General features: G+C 35.4%; 1 protein-coding gene across 1 annotated transcript in view; it reads right to left on the reverse strand.

Moving 5' to 3' along the window:
- LOC137396677 (pyruvate carboxylase, mitochondrial-like) overlaps positions 1-25,380 on the reverse strand; it is a 65,616-nt gene extending 40,236 nt beyond the window's left edge. The window contains exons 1-8 of the mRNA XM_068082993.1: positions 25,302-25,380; positions 18,788-18,985; positions 17,649-17,833; positions 11,670-11,835; positions 6,445-6,590; positions 6,179-6,296; positions 4,867-5,030; positions 2,539-2,645 (exon numbers count right to left, since the gene is read on the reverse strand). Of these exons, the coding sequence (XP_067939094.1) occupies positions 2,539-2,645; positions 4,867-5,030; positions 6,179-6,296; positions 6,445-6,590; positions 11,670-11,835; positions 17,649-17,833; positions 18,788-18,932 (1,031 nt within the window). The 5' untranslated portion in view covers positions 18,933-18,985; positions 25,302-25,380. The remainder of the gene's footprint in view (positions 1-2,538; positions 2,646-4,866; positions 5,031-6,178; positions 6,297-6,444; positions 6,591-11,669; positions 11,836-17,648; positions 17,834-18,787; positions 18,986-25,301) is intronic.
- Between the last annotated feature and the right edge of the window lie 942 nt (positions 25,381-26,322).

Genomic DNA, 26,322 nt, shown 5'->3' on the forward strand with positions numbered 1-26,322 from the left:
AGTACGTTTAACAAAGAAATTCTTACATAGGAATCGTAGACTAAAGTACTTGTGACAGTGGCCTAGCCTCTTTGTTTCTTGAAGATGGTCATGGGCAGACAACTTTACTCAAACTTACTTTTAGCAAACAAATACCGTACAGGATGAAAATATTCGTTGGTTATAAAAATTCGCGATTTCGCGAACAGGCAACTTCGGGAATTATAAAATTCCATGAATAATTAGTTCTATTTTTAATCACAAGGGAGAATAACTACTGCATCAAATTAAAAACTAGCCGCTAGGCTGGTCTTTAATATAAATACTAAACATAGTTGAATTTCAAAACATTTTTAAAATCATTGCCTGGGCTTTGAGCTAACACCATTGCCAATGCATCACATTTCTTTACAAAATTATTCAAGGTTGTCACAAGATATGCAGAATGGCGTCATCGCAAAAATAGCTGCTAGGCAGAAGTACTAAACGTAGCCGAGTTCCAAAACTTCTTTAAAATCATCGCCGGGCTTCGAGTTTTATTGCCATTGCATCAAACTTTACAAAATTATTCAAGGTTTTCACAAGTTATTGGCTTCGTCATCGCAAAAAATCTCTCCTAGTCTTTTTACATTGAAATCAACTCCATCAATCTCTAATACCGAAGTTGAGGACAACCATGATTCTGATCTGGACATTATGGTATGTATTTGATTTGCAGTGAAGATACGTTTTTCCATATTTAACTGCATTAGTTAATTCTTTTGTTTAAAAGCTGATCACTTTCATCAAATACTTCAGCTATTGTTTTTGTACTTCCTTAACACTTATTAATATTTTTTCTTTTTTGTGTTTACTGCAGATTGAGAATGAAACAACCTACTCCGATTACGAAAACTAGAGACAAGTAGTAATATTCATCAAGGCAGGAATATTGGCAGAGAAGCAACCAGTCAACCTAGACACCTTTATTGACAACAACTCCTTGATATCGCTGCAGCAAACATGGCCAAATTATATATTTTATCTCATGTATAAATATATTGTAATTTATTACAAACTTGAGTGTGCAAATAAAATATTTCAAATACAAATAAAATTTTACAAACAATGAATGGAGTAAATATAAACAGTTTAGTCCATATGACGGTTGTCTAGCAATAAAATTAAACTGGTACTCTTGATAAGAGAATACTAGCGTGTAATGGTGCGCTCTGATTAGTTATTTTGGTAATAGCAGCTCTGTCACTGTCTTGGGTAGATGTTAAAGGCGATTCTCTCACTAATACATGACTGGTAAGGAAGTTATCATCAGAACTCTCCTCGTGGCTTACTATTGCAAAGTTCTGCCGGTTGGCCAAAGATTTGTGCTCGTAAAGGCGTTTTTGTTCCTTTTTTAAAACATATATATTCTCCTCGTAAGTAGCTGCGGTCACTTCTACCTCATTTTCAAGATCTCCCTGAATGATTGGTGATCTTCTAAGAATGACATCTACCATCCTTGCAGTCATTTTGGTTCCGTGTATGATGAAAGATCTCTCTCTCTCACTAAAACAAATAATGAAGCGGTAGGGATGGAAAAAATAAATATTGCGTTTTACCGAAGAACCAAAGTAAAATTCAACTAATTTAGTAAATGGTTTTGAAAAACTCATTACTTACCACAAATTGTTGGTTCATCAAAGGCCTCAAAATCGATGAGTATTCGTGAAAACTTCTGAACGCAGCAAAAAAATTATAGCTTAGCACGATCGACCCGTAGTTGTAAGCTAAATAGAAACCGAAACACGCAATGTGCGCATGCGTATGGTTAACTCTATTGCTATCCGCAATAGAGTTAACTTTTCCTAGATAGTGACCGTTTTTAGCCGCGAATAAATTAATCCGCGAATATGCATGAAATTTCAATTTTCGCGAAATATAACTCCGCGAATAAATTCATCCTGTACGGTATTTAGTTTGCTAAAAATGTTCAATTCTCAAGCAACGAATTATTACCATGTGATTAGCTGTTGTTAGAGGTTTCTGATGAGCGCTGTTTAACTTGTCCTAGCATTTGTAGCAAAAACAACTTTGAACACTAATATCAAAAAGGACAAATTGCCATGAAACGTAATTCTTGAGGTATGTAATACTAAGGAATTACGTACAACTGTCTGTCAATCTGAGAAACATATCGCTATATAACAAATATCGCTATATAACAAATATTGCTAGATAGCGAATATCGCTACATAGCAAAGTTTAATTTAAGTTGAATCTTTCTTTTGTTTCTATTATACATACTGAAATAATAAAAGAACAGCACATGCAAAAAACTCATATTTCTAGCTGCACAAAAGAATAAGGAAAAATGCAATTTTTCACGTTTTGCTACATAGCTTGTATGGAGTAGTGAGTACTCAGAAAAGGGCAGACCCAGAGAGGCAGATCTACAACGGGTTTATAAAGCCAGATACAGATAAGTTATTACTGTATAAGCATGCTAATAAGACTTCCTTTAATATGATGGATAAGCTCGCATGACCTTATCTTCAAATGTCACTACTGACTATAACTTACCCGGTGATCTCTTCAGTGACGGTGTGTTCGACCTGCAGCCTAGCATTGACCTCTATAAACCACGGGTGGTTCTGGGAATCCACAAGGAACTCTACGGTACCAGCATTCTACAGTTGGTAAACACAGCGACATATTGAAATATTGCATGTGAGTGGAATGGGTAAGTACAATTGACTATCATACAACTACCATGCGACTACCATACGACTACCATACGACTACCATACGACTACCATACGACTACCATACGACTATCATACGACTACCACACGACTACCATACGACTACCGCACGACTACCATACAACTACCACATGGCTACCATACAACTACCATACAACTACCATACGATTAGCGTACAACTACCATACATGTGTATAAAAGTCTTATCTGAAATAACAATCATCACATCTGGCCGACTAAATTCAGCAGTTGGCAGAATGATTTTAGTAGTTGACATAACATTGTCAACCTCTCCCATATGACAACCTATAATACTATAATAGATGTCAGTCTCTCAGGCACCCTAGTGAAGGACAACCACAATATGCACCTGAACTCCTTTGGCTGTTGCATAGGTAGCATTAAGTCAGAACCACATTGGAACATATCAAACAAATGGAAGAGTAAGCGTTAAAGTAAGTGCCATACAAAGGTAAGTGTAAAGGTAAGTGCTGTCAAAACGTAAGTGTAAAAGTAAGCCCTGTAAAAAGGATTCCCTTATTATTTTTCCATTCAGTGTGCTTCGTGGAGAAGTCAATGCAAGCCGGAAGGTCATTCGAGCAACTAACAATACACATCAGCATTAGGACAACATGAAACCAAAAAGGACATAATTTATTAAGCAGTTTGCACAGCCACTGCAGCTATTTAAGACTGACAACTATTAACTATGTGACTACAGAAATGCCAAATCTGAAGTACTTCTTGTCAGACATGATTACTTCATTAGTTTGGAATATCATAGAGAGGATTGCCTTCGGTATTCGATATTCGTGCAGAGTTTAATCAGCACACTGGGAACTGGTTTGTGTATTCATGCAAATCACTACTTGTGTCAACAGTACTTGACCTGCAGCCACATTTTTACCTTTTATTTAACATATAGACAATGTAACATATAGACAATGTAACATATAGACAATGTAATATATAGACAATGTAACATATAAACAATGTAACATATAGACAATGTAATATATAGACAATGTAACATATAGACAATGTAACATATAGACAATGTAACATATAGACAATGTAACATATAGACAATGTAACATATAGACAATGTAACATATAGACAATGTAACATATATACAATGTAACATATAGACAATGTAACATATAGACAATGTAACATATAGACAATGTAACATATAGACAATGTAACATATAGACAATGTAACATATAGACAATGTAACATATAGACAATGTAACATATAGACAATGTAACATATAGACAATGTAATATATAGACAATGTAACATATAGACAATGTAACATATAGACAATGTAATATATAGACAATGTAACATATAGACAATGTAACATATAGACAATGTAACATATAGACAATGTAACATATAGACAATGTAACATATAGACAATGTAACATATAGACAATGTAACATATAGACAATGTAACATATAGACAATGTAACATATAGACAATGTAACATATAGACAATGTAATATATAGACAATGTAATATATAGACAATGTAATACAATGTAATCTTTACTATAATAAAAGCCGTGTCACTCTATCGATGTGCTCAGAACATTAGAAAAACAACACATCACACAGGAATTGAACTCAGACATTCATCTAGCTGGTCCACCACACTAACCGCTGCACCACTCAACCACCTTGCAGCATCACGAATAACTGTGCACATTATGTGATTACACATGATGATCCCATACGGCGCACTGGACTGTCAGTGTACTAGCCTAATATAATGTATGTTATAATATGATAGAAAATACAATAACATGTCATATTATGCTACATTATAATATAAAACAATACATACAATATAATTCTAGAATTTATCGAAACTTGAGAAATAACGTTCAAAGACAAATTTTGGTTGAAGCAATCGAACACATGTGGACAATACACAGCATGTTTTAGGAGAACATAACTTTTTGAATGTACACGTTGTACTAATTGCGACCAGTAGCTAGATGGTAGTCACAATTTCTACTCAATACAAACCTAAACCTCAAACCTTTTTTTAAATATTATTCTTTATAACATTATATCAAGAGATTAGGAGCAGAATTTTATTTATTGTCATTGCTGAAGTTATAGTCAAAGAATCACCTGATAGCCGACAGACTTTGTAAGCTTAACGGCATCACTGAGAATGCGTTCCCGAACGGAAGGATCCAAGTGAGCAGCTGGGGCTATTTCCACCACTTTCTGATACCTCCTCTGCACTGAGCAGTCTCTCTCAAACAGATGTGACACCTCCCCGGTGTGGTCCCCTATGAAACAAGCATGCGATTTTTTCAATCTAATGCTACAATCACATTGGCAGGTTGAAAGGTCGCATCTCAAGAAGGATGAAGTTTGATAACAAGATAACCTTTTGCTAACCGCTTGTCCCAACCAAATGACAGTCTCTTAAATTGATTTCAGAACTTATAGTGAAAGACGTTAACTTTAAGTGATGTTTGTTCCAATCAGCCCGTAATTTACTGACCAAAAATAATTTTCAACCAACTTTCTCTCCAACTACATTGCCAAGTATTGTAAATGAAATTTCAGTGTAAATGAAGACAGATAATTATGACAGCTTATCATCGCACTAGTAGTAGTTATATTACTATTGATGAATCAGTACAACCTAGTACTAGTAGTAGTTATATTACTATTGATAAATCAGTACAACCTAGTACTAGTAGTAGTTATATTACTATTGATGAATCAGTACAACCTAGTACTAGTAGTAGTTATATTACTATTGATGAATCAGTACAACCTAGTACTAGCAGTAGTTATATTACTATTGATGAATCAGTACAACCTAGTACTAGTAGTAGTTATATTACTATCGATGAATCAGTACATCCTAGTATTAGTAGTAGTTATATTACTATTGATGAATCAGTACATTATAGTACTAGTAGTAGTTATATTACTATTGATGAATCAGTACAACCTAGTACTAGTAGTAGTTATATTACTATTGATGAATCAGTACAACCTAGTACTAGTAGTAGTTATATTACAATTGATGAATCAGTACAACCTAGTACTAGTAGTAGTTATATAGCTATAGATGAATTTGAGGTACTCCAATGGTAAGTTCTAGAGTTATCTGCTCTTGATGACGCCTTGTGCGTTGCAAAGGGCTTAAAACTCGTTCAAGGAGAACTCAAGTCTTCTGTATAATTATAGCAGTACTCATTCAAAAATTAGGCTTCAGCTACAAAGACAATCACTAAAATTTCTGATAACGTTTTTTCTGGTACGTTTAACTCAGATCTTGTAGAAAACTCTAAGCGGCAAGAAAAGAGTCTGTATGATTTAGTTATCTCCAACAAATATTGCAGCTATGTGAGACTGGAAAATAATGGCAGAGATGCCGTATGACCTAGATAAAAAAAGTATATATGAGAGAGCCACTCACCAAGAATTTGTACTTCAATATGTCGTGGATTCTTTATGTATTTTTCTATAAAAAGAGCTCCATTACCGAATGCTGACAAAGCTTCTGAATGGGCTCGTTCGAACTGGTCTCTTAGTTCCTACCAACAAACACAGAAATGTAAATAATAAGCACTGCAAAAGGTCTTATAGCATAAACATATGAGTTTGTAATGGCGAGTGGCATAAAATTATGAAATTATTATTCATATCTAACCACCCGCATTAAAGCCAGGCATTTGCAGCTACCTCCTTATTGTTGACTATCCTCATTCCTCTGCCACCACCACCATAGGCCGCTTTCATTATAGCTGGGTATCCGTATGTCTCACAGAAAAGCTGAGCTTCTTCCCATTCCGTGATGGGGCCATCACTACCTGGTACCACTTCAACTCCTACAGTAAAACACTGATTTCTTGTAGGCCCACAAATGAAGTCACAAAATATAGTGCAAGGAAATAGCCTTAAGTGTTAGAATATTAGTAATAGTTCCTCTGATCCTCTAGCTCATCCTATACTTACAACAGACTTATATAACAATAATTTATTTTTTACATATTTATTGTTCCACACAGCCTGATTGTTTTTACCATCATTGGCTGGTAACATAAAATTAAGATGAAACCATAAAAACATTAAGAGTGCACACAACATATTTTGTAACATTTGTACTAGTAGTAGTAACAACTAAAAGTAGGATTAATAATAGTAGCAGTAACAACTAGAAGTAGGAGTAGTAATAGTAGCAGTAAAACTAGAAGTAGAAGTAGTAATAGTAGCGGTAATAACTAGAAGTAGGAGTAGTAATAGTAGCAGTAATAACTAGAAGTAGGAGTAGGAGTAGTAATAGTAGTAGATTTATCACCATGAGCTTCATCTATACATTTGCAATGTATAGATATAGGTAGTATAGTATAGATGTATAGATGAAGCTCATGGTGATAAAAATGTGAGAATATTACCACATGGCAAATTCTACATATTACCAAAACATAACTTACCTATACACTAACATCATAACTTACCATCATACTAACCCCACAACTTACCATCACACTAGCCCCATAACTTACGATTACACTAACATCATAACTTACCTTTACATACTTACAAAGGACATGAATGCCTCTCATATGGCAAAACTAAATAGCCAACTAACAACAATTATTCACTCCACAAGGTTTTAGTAAATATTATCTGAATACATAAAATGAAGTATTGCTAAGAAAGTGAAGTTGCTGACAACCAGTCACAGGCACATGACAGTTGCTGACAACCAGCCACAAGTCCATAACGTTTGTTGACAATCAGTTTCAGGTACATGACAGATGCTGACAGCCAGTCTCCGGTATATGATAGTTGCTCACAATCAGTTCACAGTTCTGAACATTCATCAATAGAATGGGACCAGAGGGTGTGAGACAGATGGCAAAAATGTATGAGCAGCAACGACCAACTCCCTAATTGATTAAGCCCTAATATCCATCTTCATCATAACAAGTAATGAGTATTTCTACGTAGCTTATTAGCATCTTAGAGAGTTAATCAATATGATATACAAAAACTGATGCACTGTTAATTGACGTCTCATGGAGCTTTCCGAAAAGTACTAGTTAGATGTAAGAACTATTACTGGAATTAAACAAATAACCCGTGCAGGCGATTTTCAAGCGAGTCACCAATGTCAAGGTTACCCTACTAGAGATTAGATTTCTGTTCTACAAGAATAGTGAGATACGAGCTTCTTCAACTATAGACTAAGAAGGTTTTCACATTTCCTAGGCAGGCATCAGAAGACAACAGAAGAAACATGGCCTAGCATTGGGCCTGCAACTATATTTCAAATTAAGAGCTAGACGGAGGTCACAGACAAAGCATGCTGGACTAGCTTTTTGTTTCTTAAAGGCTGGATGGGTGAAGGTCATTCACAAAAGCTATTTTGGCTGTTCCCTTACAGATAAAAGAATAAACAAGTCAGTTTAGGCTGTTGCTTTCAGGTAAAGTACGATGATTCTAATGATAAGTTATATTTGAAATAAGTTCCCTACTTATGTAGGGAACTATATGCTATTATAGTTGATCTAATGCATGTAAATGTATGGGTTGACACTACTTTGGAGTTGTCTACTTTGTGCGGTCAATGTTGGTGCACGGTATCATCGACAAGTGAGAAAACACTATGTTACTATTGACTGCTTTACAATGAATTCTGCTGGCTAATGCCATATATAAACCAAATCCACCTAACTGGGCAGTGTTAGAAATAGGTAAGTCGGACACCAACTTGCTCTGAAGTTTTCTCAGTAGATGTAAATATCTAAGTTGTGTGTTGCCATCATCTAGCAATTGCTCTTTCATGAAGTCACCATATACTATACTATAAGTTACTATACTATAGTATACTATACTATAAGTTCTATATACCAAATCAACTCCCACTATACAAAATGTGTCACCACTTTTAGCCAAGGAAATACAATATCGATAGCCATTCAATTTGACCGCTTATCAGCATAAACACAAAAGAGAGTCACTCCATTGCTACCTACCATGTACATGTGTGTTTAATAATTATAGTAAATAGTAATTACTATAATTAGTCATTAGTATTGATTTTAAATCATCTTAGCGCAAATGCGCCTAATGCTATTAATGCTATTTTAACAGATTCTTTGAGAGAAGAGAATATACATGTACATTCATTGTACTACATATATAAAGAATATATATGTACCTTCATTGTACTATATATATATACAGAATATATATGTACCTTCATTGTACTATATATATACAGAATATACATGTACATTCATTGTGCTACATATATACAGAATATATATGTACATTCATTGTACTATATATATACACAAAATCTACATGTACCTTCATTGTACTATATATATACACAAAATATACATGTACATTCATTGTACTATATATATACAGAATATATATGTACCTTCATTGTACTATATATGTATATACACAGAATATACATGTACACTCATTGTACTATATACATATATACACAGAATATACATGTACATTCATTGTACTATATATATATATATACAGAATATACATGTACCTTCATTGTACTACATATATACACAAAATATACATGTACATTCATTATATTTCCGGTGCAATTATGAGATATGATTGATCAAATCCTGTATTCCATCAATGAAGCTGTCAAAATCGATAAACTTAGTATGCAAAATTTCACCAATCTGGAGTCGGAGACTGAGATAGAGCCGTTTTACAACTATTTTTCGTTTTACACTAATCTGACTTTATCGGAGTGGAAGAAACTCTGATAAATCGTACTGGTGTAGACGCATCTTCACAAATAACTCCACCGATATATTGCTGACCATAAATTTAGCGACGAATAGATTTTAATTTTTCTAAAACTAATTCTCTCAACATTAGCCTTGACTGGCAGGAGGTACAAACAGCCCCAAATGGCGAATATGATGGTAGAGACTTCTCTAGCGTATATGGCAGCAGAACCATATATCACACTATCCAAACTGATTAATGCATATTCTACACACATAAACACATCTCACTATCGAATCCAAGTGTCAGACATTGTACATAGACAATACCAACTTATACAGACCAGATTAACTTAGGAAAGTACACTGAGAGAACACACTCTAAAACAACACTATTTAAAATATCAATGTGGAATCACAAACAAAAAACTCCATATCTTGATTTGCCATGGCGCATTTTCAAAATAGAAGTCGGGTGTTGGGCCCAAGTCATTTCCCTCCACTTGCAATGCTTAAAAAAGACAGTTATCATGCTCAGGTAGTTGAGGAGTTGTTTGCTTGCAGCACTGGCTAATGAATCCAACATGGAGCTCCCATGTGGTCAAGAATTAACACTGGCTGTTTCCACTATACCGTTGATAATAAATAAGCTGAACTAATCACAAACTGTCATGGTGACAACTGAGGAATGTGTGATGAGTGATAAACCAACATGATGCATTATTTATCGCTGACACATGAAGAGGTCATTGAATGAAGGAATATTCATGATGTTTCCATGATGTGGTTACTAAGTTTGCATCGGTTGGTCACAAGCTTGAAACGAGTTAGTCAACCGTTCTGTGTGACTAACTCGCAGGACAAACGAGTTCTGTTACTAGCAAAATTTAATTGAATGTTGCATGCTTTCATACTCTACTCAGATTGAAACTGTACTTAGGAGTGATGTGCAAAATATATTCCGCAAGCTATTCCATTTTAAACATTTTCCACATTCCAGTCATTCCTATTTCGAAAGCACGCTGCTAAATGAGACAGGAGTGCACCACTATAACCTCTAGAATAGAGTTCCATATACGCTTAACGAAACGTCCACATTATTCTGCAAAATGCGAATGTCCGTTGAAACACTTAGCACGCGGTCAATCAACGGGCGCACAACTCCAAATGCACATCATCCGCACAATAGAGACAGCAATTGGCTGGGCCATTAAAACTGTTGTCACACAGCAGTTGCTAAGAGACAGACTCAATGGGCAAGAGCCACTGAACATCTTATGTGAAAGATATCTTTTCTGGAGCGTTCCTGTAGTGAACTCCCATCTGGCTCATCCCTGAACATTGATAGTGGGCCTGTTAACGTCTGGATACACAAAACGATGAAATGAAACCCCTTGCCTACTCAACACATTGGCGATACGTTGAACAACATGTTGCTCTAAATCGGTAGATATGAAACCAACGCATTTGTAATTGGCTAAAATGTTTATGTTATCGGGTATAATCTCGATTCTATCATACTGACTTCTAACAGAAACTAGTTTCGTCTAACATTAACTTTCAAATGACAATGACAACGGCTTCACACATACAACTGCTTATACATGAACATAAATATTCGCACTTGTAAAGGCTATTAGTACAAATTGGAACTTCTATGAGACTTCAAAAAATGACTAAATTCATTAAAAACAGTTGTTTAGTTTGATTTGCATTGTGAACACAAACTATTTTTGTAACTTGTTAATTTTAAGTATAATGTTCGGTTTATCATTGAGCGAAAATACCACAGTGCGGAAGGATTCATGAAAAATACCTCTATGAATAATACCTCTATGAATAACACCTCTATAAATAATACCTCTATGAATAATACCTCTATGAATAACACCTCTATGAATAACACCTCTATAAATAATACCGCTATTACGAATTGTCGATGATCATGAATGTTAAACAATAAATATCGTGATGATACTTAAAAAACGGCAATCGAAAATCAAACAAGGTCATTACACAACTTAGGTCAATTAGAAGTTACCCTGTACATATGAAAAACTAGATTTAAAGTCATATATATGGTTAAACATTCATGGAGGTGTTTATGCCACCACCCTTCCTCCGCATACTAGTCGGGATGATTACAAGGCTAAAATGAATAAACACGCCGTAGCAAAAGAAACACACCTGCAGCGATAGCCGTTTCCCTAGCAATGACCTTATCACCCATTTTTCGCACCGTCTCTGGCTTGGGACCAATGAAACGGATACCGGCATCAATGACTGCTTGAGAGAAGTCAGCATTCTCTGACATGAAGCCATAGCCTGGGTGAATAGCATCCACATCATGTTCCTGGCAACCAAAGACATGATATTCAGTAGAGTAAAATATATGATAGTGGGTGGAGTATAAGATATGATAGTGAGTAGAGTATAAGATATGATAGTGAGTAGAGTATAAGCTATGATAGTGAGTAGAGTATAAGATATGATAGTGAGTAGAGTATAAGATATGATAGTGAGTAGAGTTTAAGATATGATAGTGAGTAGAGTATAAGATATGATAGTGAGTAGAGTATAAGATATGATAGTGAGTAGAGTATAAGATATGATAGTGAGTAGAGTATAAGATATGATAGTGAGTAGAGTATAAGATATGATAGTGAGTAGAGTATAAGATATGATAGTGAGTAGAGTATAAGATACGATAGTGAGTAGAGTATAAGATATGATAGTGAGTAGAGTATAAGATATGATAGTGAGTAGAGTATAAGATATGATAGTGAGTAGAGTATAAGATATGATAGTGAGTAGAGTATAAGATATGATAGTGAGTAGAGTATAAGATATGATAGTGAGTAGAGTATAAGATATGATAGTGAGTAGAGTATAAGATATGATAGTGAGTGGAGTATAAGATATGATAGTGAGTAGAGTATAAGATATGATAGTGAGTAGAGTATAAGATATGATAGTGAGTAGAGTATAAGATATGATAGTGAGTAGAGTATAAGATATGATAGTGAGTGGAGTATAAGATATGATAGTGAGTAGAGTATAAGATATGATAGTGAGTAGAGTATAAGATATGATAGTGAGTGGAGTATAAGATATGATAGTGAGTGGAGTATAAGATAAAAGATATGATAGTGAGTTAAAAGTCAACTGACACTACAAATAAACTGAAACATGAAGACTGTATGTAAAAGACTGCTGCTCAATGCGCTGTATAACAGGTCACCTCCTATCACTGTAGTTCTACAATATATCCTTGGAGAGGCTATGCAAGTCAATATTATAATTATATTACAATTATTATATTATAAAATATTATAATATTATAATTATTATTAATATCATAATTATTATATTAATATTATAATATTATTATGAGGTAACAATGCTTCAGTGTCTACCAATATATGCATTGCCACGACACGCCAGCAAGCTTTCATCAACTAAGGAAGTTGAGCATTAAGGTGATAACAAACTGAAAGCACTAGAAAAATTAAACTATCCATTTTTGCACCTTCTCATCAAAACTACCCAAGTTCAATCCATTCAGGTTTGCACCAATAAAACAGTTCTTGATGACGGATCTATACATTTAGGGTGCTTCTGGATTCCCTCCTCATCCCTTCGAGGTGTGAGGGTAATATATTGAAAAACAAGAATGTAATGGACGCGTGGTCAGGTTGTGCCTAGTTTTACACATTTCAGCGTGGAATATGTTTTTACCCTTTTCAGTGACTGACATGTAATTGCCTAGTCGATGACCTGTGAAAACGTTAGTTATGAGATGAGCAATCGCTTATCATAAAATATAAAAACTATAAAACATTACCTATAAATTTTATATAAAATTACCTAAATACATTTACGTTATCAATAAAACATTCAACTATGAAGTTCTCAGTCTATAGCTTTTACTCTTGTATTGACAAGCCCTTATTCATTGAATACGTTTTCATTGTGCAAATTTAAAATTGTACAGCCTTTGAGTTACTGTATGATATGTGTTTCAGAAAACATTCCTATCTTGCAGACTAATACGGGCAGAGGTCAGAGGGCAGAGAGGTCAGAGGGCAGAGAGGTCAGAGGGCAGAGAGGTCAGAGTGGCAGAGAAGTCAGAGTGGCAGAGGGGCAGAGGTCAGAGTGGCGTATTCGGAACTGCTCAAATCAAAACAAGAACAAATGGAGTGTGAAAATGTTTGAAGTCCTGTTTCAATTTTTTGCAAACATGAAACATTCAATAAAAATTTGCGAGTAACGAAACTCACTTGAGGTTTTTGTCATTTCTATCTTGAGGATGCAAACTTGCAGAGGAACTGCGTCATGTGAGCATAAGTCATGTGAGCATAAGTCATGTGAGCATAAGTCATATGACCATACCCTACAGGATGAAAACATTCGTTGGTTGAAAAAATTCGCGATTTCGCGAACAGTCATTTCCGCGAATTATTAAATTCCGTGAATAATTAGTTCTATTTTTAATCACAAGGAAGAATAACTACTGCATCAAATTAAAAACTAGTCGCTAGGCTGGTTTTTAATATAAATACTAAACGTAGTTGAGTTCCAAAACATTTTAAAATCATTGCCTGGGCTTTGAGCTAACATCATTGCCAATGCATCACATTTATTTACAAAATTATTCAAGGTTGTCACAGGATATGCAGAATGGCGTCATCGCAAAAATAGCCGCTAGGCAGAAGTACTAAATGTAGCCGAGTTCCAAAACTTCTTTAAAATCATCGCCGGGCTTCGAGTTTTATTGCCATTGCGTCAAACTTTACAAAATTATTCAAGATTTTTACAAGTTATTCGGCATGGCTTCGTCATCGCAAAAAATCTCTCCTAGTCTTTTTACATTGAAATCAACTCCATCAATCTCTAATACCGAAGTTGAGGACGATCATGATTCTGATCTGGACATTATGGTACTGTATGTATTTGATTTGCAGTGCAGATGCATTTTTCAATAATTAACTGCATTAGTTGATTCTTTTGTTTAAAAACTGATTGCTTTCATCAAATACTTCAGCTATTGTTTTTGTACTTCCTTAACACTTATTAATATTTTTTTCTTTTTTTGTGTTTACTGCAGATTGAGAATGAAACAACCTACTCCGATTACGAAAACTAGAGACGAGTAGTAATATTCATCAAGGCAGGAATATTGGCAGAGAAGCAACCAGTCAACCTAGACCCCCTTCATCGACAACAACTCCTTGATATCGCTGCAGCAAACATGATTAAATTATATATTTTATTTCATGTATATATTATAATTTATTACAAACTTGAGTGTACAATTAAAATATTTCTAATACAAATAAAATTTTACAAACAATGAATGGAGTAAATATAAACAGTTTAGTCCATATGGCGGTTGTCTAGCAATAAAATTAAACTGGCACTCTTGATAAGTGAATACTAGCGTGTAATGGTGCTCTCTGACTAGTTATTTTGGTAATAGCAGCTCTGTCGCTGTCACTGTCTTGGGTAGATGTAAAAAGCGATTCTTTCACTACTACATGACTGGTAAGGAATTTATCATCAGAACTCTCCTCGTGGCTTACTATTGCAAAGTTCTGCAGGTTGGCCAAAGATTTGTGCTCGTAAAGGCGTTTTTTTTTCTCTTTTAAAACAGATATATATTCTCCTCATTAGCAGCTGCGGTCATTTCTACTGCAATTTCAAGACCTCCCCGAATGATTGGTGATCTTCTTTGAATGATATCTACCACCCTTGCAATCATAGTGCTTCTGTGTATGATGAAAAATCTCTCTCGCACACTAAAACAAATAATGAAGCGGTAGGGATGGAAAAAATAAATATTGCGTTTTACCAAAGAAAAATTCAACTAATTTAGTAAATATGAAAAACTCATTACTTACCACAAATTGTTGGTTCATCAAAGGCCTCCAAATCTAAGAATATTCGCGAAAACCTCTGAACGCAGCAAAAAATTTATAGCTTAGCACGATCGACCCATACGTGTAGTTGTAAGCTAAATAGAAAACGAAACACGCAATGTGCGCATGCGTAGGGTTAACTCTATTGCTAGACGTAATAGAGTTAACTCTTCATAGAGAGTGACAGTTTTCAGCCGCGAATAAATTAGTCCGCGAATATGCATGAAATGGCAATTTCCGCGAAATATAACTCCGCGAATAAATTCATCCTGTAGGGTAAGTCATGTGAGCATAAGTCATGTGAGCATAAGTCATGTGAGCATAAGTCATGTGAGCATAAGTCATGTGAGCATAAGTCATTTGACACAGTGACTATCAACAGGCCCCAGTTCCGTTATCACATAGCTTGTATACCCAGAAAAGGTAAAAACCCCCGAAGTTCTCCTAAATTGGGGAGGGGTCGAATTCTAAACACCCCAATGATACCCAAACCATACTACTCTTGAGAAATCCAAGTACACCTTTAAATTTGCACAACAAGAAATTAATGCTTGTTATGAAAATTCTCACGCAGGAATATACTAGCGTGCAAAACACGCTAGTATAAACGTGTCAAAAAGCAAAGCCATCACGCACGCACGCATCCCAGGGATGGTCTCCTAGGCCATACCAAAACAAGGTGAATGCACATAACACGGACAGTGCCATTGGTAAGACACGCGTATGAATGTTGTTTACGAGGTTGACAAGCCTAACCAAACACAAACAAATCAATCAATGTTGAGCTAAGCTATCCCTCGCCAATGAATGCACTAAGAGAAAATATGTGAACCAAGAAGCTTCATGTTCATTATTCAGCAGAACATAAGCAAGGACTAAGGCTTCTTAGGTTTGAGTATGAAGGTCCGTATTACACGCCTAGAGGTTCCCCGTTGTAAGAGAGGCCCGAGCGTATCAACAGTAGATTTGAGGTCTGATAGTTTATACTTGGTTGTGCTTATGAATAGAGCAGAAGGATCCCAGACACGTGTCTGTACAGATTATTCTGCTAGTATTACCAAACCAGAGGTTTTATAGCTCTTCCATCACATTCACTTAAAGTTAAGGAATGGAATAACTAGGATTAGCATGAGGATGGAGGCTATCAGAGTTCTACAACCTGGTACAATAGGTACAGCAACCTGGTACAATAGGTACAGCAACCTGGTACAATAGGTACAGCAACCTGGTACAATAGGTACAGCAACCTGGTACAATAAGTATAGCAACTTGGTACAATTAGTACAGCAACCTGGTACAATAGGTACAGCAACTTGGTACAATTGGTACAGCAACCTGGTACAATAGGTATAGCAACTTTTGCAGTCTTTTTGCAGTTTGCATCACTAAACTAAATAAAATATCGAAAATGGTTTTGTTTGTCAAATGCATTAATTCTTGAGAACTATCTACCGATTCCAAAAACTTATGATGGAAACGAGCTTTTACAGCAAAAATACAGAGTGTATGTCAACAAAGATTTTTTGGCATGAATTAATTCCGACTGACGAGCATCAAATTCCGTAGTGAAGAGCAAGTCTTATGCTAAGGAGTCTTTTTGATATAGGCCTAAGTATGTTAGCCTGTTTGAGTTTGTTACCCCTAACTCGTAGCTCGACTCGACAGAACAATGTCATGTGATGCCATGATAAAAATGTAATGTGATGCCATGAGAAAAATGTAATGTGATGCCATGTTAACAATGTCATGTGATGCCATGTTAACAATGTCATGTGATGCCATGTTAACAATGTCATGTGATGCCATGTTAACAATGTCATGTGATGCCATGTTAACAATGTCATGTGATGCCATGTTAACAATGTCATGTGATGCCATGTTAACAATGTCATGTGATGCCATGTTAACAATGTCATGTGATGCCATGTTAACAATGTCATGTCGCCAATTCTCATATATTGATGATAAATTACATTTTACCTTCTCATCTTAGGGTTCAGCAGCATAAAGATTTTACCTATATCGTTGTAATGATAGAGATTCCTTGATAACAATGTTAAACTGCATGTTTTCAAAAGATGGAGGGGTGCTTCATGTTTCAGATAATTGCGTATTTAGCGGATTTTGATAATTTTTGTGTCAAAAGTAAAACTAAACAAAAAGATATCAGGATTGTCAAACTCCTGATGCTATAGAAGAAAAATCTACTTCAAAGAGAAAAGTATGTCGCATTGTTGTGAAAACTCACCTTAGCAACTCGAACTATTTCTGGAATGTTGAGGTAGGCAGCGACAGGTGGGAGTCCATGCCCTATCAAATATGATTCATCAGCCTTTAGCCTGTGAGTTGCCAGTTTGTCCTCCTTTGAGTAGACGGCTACAGTGCGTATGCCCATCTCAGAAGCACCTCTGAAGACCCTAATGGCTATTTCTCCTGGTGAGAAAAACAGAGAGAAAATCATGAGCTTAACAGCTATTGTTCAAGACGAAATTACTTGTTTCTGAGGTTCAAAAATAGTACTATCAAATTTGATTCTACTGACTGACCATGCATGGAATTCTTGCAAACATATTTCAAGAAATTCTAACCACTTTAACTTGCTTGGAGTGAAAGCAATCGTGTTGTAGATTGATGAACACTCAACAGCTAGAAGAAAATAGCTAAAATGTTAATAATTGAATGGTTGTGTTTTACTTTGCACAAGCATTTATTTAGGCCAATAAGTATCCATACACTTGGAGTCTATATGCTGCTTTCAACAATATGACACAGACGAGGTAATTGCTCTATCAGTTAAATGATGCTCACGAGCAAATCTAATAAAAGTATTTTCGCATACACCAAAAGCATTTTGATACAGGAATTCAGTAATAATAGTCGCAATCACTTTATAAAGTTACAATTTATAGATTTATAGATCAATTTATAAAGATACCATACTAAATTTTTTAAATACATGTACATCAGCATAAATGGGTTTATCCAGTATCAACTAACCGGATACCACTCGACTCTTTGAAAATCTAATGCATTTTTGACAATGGTGCGGGAGATACAACAGTGATCAGAACACCATACATGCACCCAATATGTACAGAAAAACAGAAAGCACCCCTAGTCTATTAAAACTAAGATAGACCACAGACTTATAGCAGATGCTTGAACCACAAGAAGTCTCCATGAAGCCATTTACAACAAGTGATATCCCTATACAAGATTAGCTTCCATGACATTCTGACACGTCTGATATGGGATTAGCTTTGAAGGAAAAACCCTGGTGGTTGGTTGAGGTTAAACAGCGCTATTCCTTGAATAATATAAAAAGATATCTCTGCCATTTACCCCACCAACTGTTTGTAACTGCTAAGCATTGTAATCTATCTTCACCTCTATTGGCAACCATCAGCTTCTTTATAGGCTTCTCTACTGTCTGTTTAGGCTGGAGCTCTTGATAGTAGCGGCGGGTCGTTGTGTAGGGACGTCTGTAAAGAGTCCCTACACAACTCACCAACCTTTCACCGGCTAGTCTCATGTTTCTTGTCTATGGCGAACCGGCTCTGGTTTTATTAGCCAATAAGAGCCACACTAAAATTAAAAACCTTTACATAATATAGGAATGACCTTGAAACAAGTTCAGTAATTATTAAAAACCTCAACACAATATTCGGAGTCTAACCAAAGAGTCTCAAATAATCTCTAAGTTTTACTAATGTCTCTTTTAGTAACGAGGCCCAGAACTGGAAAAGTACATTTCAAGGCATTTAGTTTCAACTTAAAAATGGATTAACCTAAAATACATACTGCACTTGTTGACACTAATTTCTTGCGTTGTGGTAAACTCGGTGGGACATTACTTGCAGCATGAAAAGTTGACATGATGTATTTGTAACAAAAAAACAGAACAACTCTTTAGTAATTTAGTTGCAAGTAATTTTGTTGCTGCAAAAGACATTCATTCTTTAAAAAACCTTCTACAACAACATTAAAATTTTTTTATAACTTTCAGCTGTTTCAACCTTGACCTGATGACAGTTTGAAGAGCAGGAGCCGTGACAATGTAGAATATAAGGACACCAGTGCTCCACACTATTAGTAAAAGCATGCTACAAATGAAGGGTGACCAAGGACTTTTCTTATGTAGTTGGCCATAGACCATTAGAGAAATGGTCAACAAAAAACCATTGATTATAAAGAAATTAAATTTTCACGACATATTCATACTAAACATGAAAGGCTACTATTCTGCTTGTTTGTCAAATTCAACTTGTGTGACATTGTCTAGCGACAGATGTTAACAGACCATGTCAAGTGATTAACCAGCTTTGAGAATTGAAAGTTAGGTTATTGCAAAAACATGGAATTCTGGAATAAAGCTAAGACATATCAGAAACGTGTCCATAAGACTATTACGTCTGCTATAAAAATCAGGGAAGAGAAAACATGCAAAACTAAATAATATCTGATAACATGTCAGGGAATCACTAAGCTAAATATATAGCCATAATAATACGCAAACTGATCAATTCGATTAGTGAAATTCTGTAGCATACATAGACAGAGTGGGACATGGGAGAAAAATACAACTCAGCCAATAAAATATGGTAATTACATTTGGTTTAAAAATAGTTATATCAAAGTAAAAGCACTAGGTGCAAGCCAATTTCTTCCCCTATGCTCCCACAAATAGTTTATTTATTGCGATGAACATTGCAGCTAATGAGCTGTACCTACACCCTTGCTACATATTGCTACCCTTGCTATGACTACCTTGATTCTTGGGCATACCATTGACTTTATGATCAGAATCATCTAGATCAGGGATTCCCAAACATTTTTGGCCTAGGTACCCCTTGGGAGTCATATTGCAAAAAATGTACCCCTTTGGAAAACACAGTTCAATCAAGGGTATTATTGGTCTAACTTCATTAATATGACATGTGTGCATTATTGAAATGTGTCACTTAAACAGGTAAAGAAATGTGGTATGGTATGAAATTGCTATTTATTAAAATAATGATAACTATGCAGTACAATTTTTATACATCGCAGTGTTTTGTTACATTCCCACTTTATTTTGGGAAGGCTGTGCCTGGTTTACATCAGTGATCTGTTTGATGTTCAGTTCAATAACAGATAATGAAACTCTGAGGTCATCATCAACATTTAGTCGTGAGCGATATTTGCTTTTCATGTACAAAAGTGAGAAAAACTCTTGCCCACACTTATAACTACTAGGAAATATGAGCAACACTTTTAAAGCTCTGAAAGCTTTGGGTAGGATGTTATCAATGAGCACCAGAACTTGCTAAGAACACAATCTTCAGATCTATCATGTGCACCAGAGTCATTGAGGTCAATCAACTCTTCTTGCATGTCACTATCAATATCAGCTACATTTAACTTAAATGGGTTTCTAGCCAACTTCAAATCTGTGTCATTTAAGTCTGGAAAATATTGTTGAAACTAGCAAGCCAGCTGAGAGAGGTGGTCTGCAACCAGATCTTTTATGAATGAAATTGAATCATGTGAAGACAATATTTCTGACAAGCTATCAAACATATCAAATGATCCAGCATTGACTTTCTCCACATCTCTAGTTTGATGATAAATGCTCTAAGCTCGTCTGTAAAATCAATTGTAGTGGTAGAGTTCCCTTGAAGGGATGTGTTGACAGTGTTTAATCTTAAGAAGATATGAAGATATGCAGATCTCTCAGATATACAGCTTTCCATTTCCATTCTGAAGTCTTTATCTGAATCTTGCAGCTTACTCAGAAGTCTGTGTAGCAAAGAAAGCTGCAAACTCATCAATCAGTCACACAAATCCATTCAGGACATTACCTTTAGAAAGCCATCTCACTTCTGTGTAGTAAAGAAGGTTTTCATGGTCTGCATCGCAATCTTGACATAATTGACCAAACAACCTTGTGTTTAGGCCTGATGCTTCCCTAAGTTTTTCTGAATGGCAAAACTAATTGGCTTTAAAATGATACCAATAATAGCTCTATAGCAGTGGTTTCAGCAAAGTTATTAATAATTGGAGTTTTATACCAAAAATTTATTAAGCTTATAACTTGTATTGTACCCCCTAGATTTCTAAAATGTACCCCTAGGGGTACTTGTACCCCAGGTTGGGAACCCCTGTGTTATATACAGGTACAAAGTTGTTATAAGTTGTTACAAAGTTGTTATATACAAGTACAAAGTCTTAGATGCACTTATTGGTGACTTGATATTCTCTCAATAATCTAATCTTGTTGGGTCTGTGACAATTTTACTGCAACCTTATAACTGTTCTAAAAGCAATCACAGTGGCAAGCTGTTTGAACACTTTGCTTATTGCATTAAATGCATGAGATATAAACAAAAATGTGATCACTCACCAGTAAATCTAACATCAGTAATTCAGTAAATACAAAACAAGCTGTGACTAACTTTTACACCAAAATTAGTTTTTATTTACGAAGTGCTTTTTGCTAATAAAGTAATTTTGATTAAAATTAATCCCACGACCAAACAGAGCGAAGCGATTGGTTGGGAGATTTATGATAAATGCACATGTGCAAACAACTCCCGAAAATTATTCATCAACAATGAGACGAAACCTTGTATCAAAATTTCATCAACAAATTTAACCATCGTTTTGTAGAGTCGTTAAAGTATAATAACGATACAAAACACATACAAACCTATTTAAATATGTTACCAAGTCTTTGTAAACCTTCGTTATTATCTTAAAACTTACCCATCTGATCAGATTATACAAAAATAGACAGATTTATTTGGACGAAAATCGTTATCAAACTTGCTAAGCCTCACTTTTATAAAAGTTAAGACTGGAAATTGAAACGCCGAGCGACAAAGAATAGAACGATTAAGTCGTGCGCATTTCACGAAAAAATAACGTGCACTTTTCACCCGTCTATAGCATTGTCGAATTGCCGAAGGTTTCGGTAATTAACGTAGGAGTACTGAAATCATTTCATTTTTGCCAATTTCAAATTAACTGACATTTCAGACACATTTGAGTACTTTGGTATTCTAACTGATGTCCAACGCAGTGTAAGTAAAGAAAATTACAATGATATTTTTTTCTAACGATTTTTATGAGATTACGATATTTAATTATAAGTTTAGATATTCTTCTTGATACTTCTCAATATTGTTAGCTATGACGTTTTGAAATGTAAACAAAATTGTTCATTGGTTTTCTATTATCACTGCATTACTATATTAATAATATTGGTTATTCTAATAATATCAGTGCATTTTACTTCTAATATTGCATTTCTCCTATTGCAACGGGAGAGATATAAACATATAATCTTTTCCTTTCATTATTGCTGTTTGTCATGACCAAACACTTTTTTAAATAGATTTTCTAAAAATCTATATAAATATCACTTCTTGATATTGTTAGCTATGACATTTTGAAATGTAAACAAAATTTTGCATTGGTTTTATATTATTACAATATTAATAATATTGGTTATTTTAATAATATCAGTGCATTTTACTTTTAATATTGGCCAATATTGCATTTCTCCTATTGCAGGGGGAGAGATATAAACATACCTTTTTTTTTATTATTTCTGTTTGTTGTATATAATAACACCCACACCCAGTACATTACAGCTACCATTGCAGTTATTCTATTGCACTGTAGTGCCATTTGACTGCTAATATTGCATTTCTCAACCATCAGAACCCTTTCTTTTTTCCAATATCACTTAGGTCGTGGGCTGTATAACAGTGGAATTTCAATTGAAGAATCTTAAATTAAATTGTTAGCCATGACCTGGCTATGTGAGCAATCGTCCTAAAGATCGCGTGTATGACGCCCTGTTACCTCATAGATTTCTTTGTGTTGAACCATAACTGTCACATACAACTTTTAATGTATTTTCTGGGTAAATCAGACACGCTGATTCCGATTTTGTACCCATAATATATATGGGTCCACTAACCTTCAAAGTCATGAAGGCTTTTTAAAGCGTTTCAATATCCGTCTCGTAAACAACACAATCGGCACAACAAGCTCCACCCATAAATGTGTGACGTAGCCTAGCTTTTTAGGAGCGGAAGTTAGGGATGTTTAGTCCAATTTAAAATGATAGAGATAGGTGTCTTAAAACCCATTATTATCTAAATTCAGCCTATAAAATAATCTCATTCTTTTCATGAATGGTAGATTCATAAACTATTTTAAATTGCTACTTTTATGCTAAAATCTTAGACCTCTAAGGCGCCCAGTGAAGCGCACTCTTGATCATGCCTAGCAACCTCTTTACTGATGCAATTTATACTGTATATGCTTATTAAATTGTATATTATTATTGTATTGTTTATATGCTATTATCTTGTAGCGTCACTCCTAGGTACCAACTTTCTACCATTTCCTCCGGTTCTTTGACATTCACCTTGTATACTGGCATAAAACTATGGTGAGGCTGTTGAACACTAAGATTTTGCTTTTGCTGCTCTTGTATACCTCATTGTGATTGGCCATGCAGAAAGATGTGAATCCACTCTAATAAGTAATCATATTTTTTTCCAATCTTCAGAAGCTTCTCCGTCAGTAGATTCATGTGGCACTTTGTCTGTTTAGCTGATCTGTGGTCTTGGCATATCTGAGCCCGATTGCGAAGAAACCTCAATGACCGGAGACATATTCATTTGCATGGAGCAATTTAAGGTCGAATGGAAGAGCCCAGTGACAGAAATGTCACTCTTGTCGCCGTCAGTGACAGGAATGCTTTTTTCGGAAGTTGAACTCCAACCTGCTGTTTGCAGGTCAAGCGCTCTATACCACTAAGCCACGGCTGCTCTGGCTAACACCATAATAGAATTTAGATTTAATAGAAGCACCATTAAATATCTCCCCAGATCTCACTAGAGTCTTGTAAGCAACAAGCTTAGTGTTAGTATCTGCTACTTTTACTGTTACTACAGTCTGCAACAATTAACACTTAGTAACTGTGACATTTCTATGGCCCCTTACAGTGCCCCGAGTTAGCAACCTGAGTTGATAAACCGAGTTATAATTACTAACTCAAGTTTGTAAAAAATAAGGTGCAATATACTGGTAGTACGGTAGCATAACCGTAGATCTGGTTTCAACAATGGTACACCGACAGGCACCCGTTAGCTAATAGAAATTAAACTATGTATGTACTGTAAAACTAAAACTTAGTGCTTTTGCCAGGAACTCAAGTTTACAACGCACTAGTTATAAACCAATTTTGGAGAACTCGGCTTCTGCAAACAGGGAAGATCTGCTCGAAAGCAAGTTGAAAGTCCCGAGTTAGTGTTTCCGAGTTGGCAATGATCCATCTCGAGTTTTTAAATGTAACTCGGTTTATCAACTCGGGTTGCAAACCCAAGACACTCTAATTCGCCATAAATTCTAGTTTTACAGTAAACACATAAATAGTTTAATTTCTATTAGCTAACGGGTGCCTGTCGGTGTACCATTGTTAATATAACCAGATCCACGGTTATGCTACCGTAATACCAGTATATTGCACCTTATTTTTACAAACTCGAGTTTGTAAATATAACTCGAGTTGTGAACACAACTCAAGTTCATCAAAAAACCAGTTTGAGTTCTTTGATCAGCAACCCGAGTTCAACAACTCGGTTTGAGAACATGGAACGCGAGGCACTGTAAGCCTCCATAACTGTAAGACTCCATACATTTCTACATAAGTCTTTAAATTAGCATAAAAACAACATCACATATCAGAACCGGTTAACAAGCAATTCAGTATAGGCCTATATATCCTTGCGATCAGCTTAGCTTTACTGAACGCAAAAAACATGAGATATTTTATAACGTCAACGAAGCAAAAATGAATTTGCAAATAAACGAAAATGTGACATACACTTGTATTCAACCTTACCAATTTGTCTACAATGTTGAAAAATGCGATGAGAAGCGTTACTTGCGATCACACCATTAGTAGGCGCATCTAATGTGCAAGCAAAACAACAATGTTTTAATACATTGTTTGCGTAAGCTAATATCCAAAAGTTCTTAGGTTGCGAGCGACACTACCACCCATTCACTCGTACCGATACTCGTAGAACCTTAGCGTGACCTTTACTCATAATGCGAACGCATGTCTGTTCACGTAGCGAAGCATTGTTTTTGACCGGTGAAGACTAGACAAACAAGCTAAAGCACTGTCATACTGACAGATATGCCATATTTGACAAAATAATTAGAAGTTAACTTATCATTCTATTAGTGTGACATACGCTACTAAAATATCATGCACATATTTAGGCCTAAAAATATTCGATAAAACGAAACAGGCATAACAAACATTTAGCTTAGAAGTTATCTTCCTTTGTTTTTAAATTTGTGAAAGTAGTACGCAACTCCTGCCAAGTTACTTATACGCTACTCCCAGAAAGATTGTGCACCAAACAGATACGGTGGTGCGTAAAAGTCTTGCCTTTTATGGACTAAGCATTGTTGCAGCAAGCAATTCGTGTGAACTGTAGTTCACACAAAATGTAAACAAAAAAAGGTTGTAATAAAGAAGCAGCTGTTACCAAGGTCACATGCGAACAAGTATTTCCAAAGATAGTGAAGTCAAAACATATAATCCTAACAAAGGTATAATAACAACCCTCATAAGTTTTGGTAAAGTTAATTCTGGCCAAACCAGGAGCCAGCTAAATTAGACCAAAGACTGGCCCGTCGGTGTAGAACCAAAAACTTGCCCAGCTGAATTAAACTGAAAGCTTGAAAGCTGGCCTGGTAGAGTTGGGCCAAAAACTGGCGTGGCTGAATTCTCCCTGTGTTGTCCTGTTACTTTAGCACGCAGCTGGCTTGCTGATACAGTATGTAGGGTAATTTAAACCAGATATCCTATTCCTCTGAATTGTTTAGGTGTCATCTATTTGAATTTTTTT

The sequence above is a fragment of the Watersipora subatra genome, chromosome 5 (genome assembly GCF_963576615.1).
Source record: "Watersipora subatra chromosome 5, tzWatSuba1.1, whole genome shotgun sequence".
Classification (NCBI taxonomy): domain Eukaryota; kingdom Metazoa; phylum Bryozoa; class Gymnolaemata; order Cheilostomatida; family Watersiporidae; genus Watersipora; species Watersipora subatra.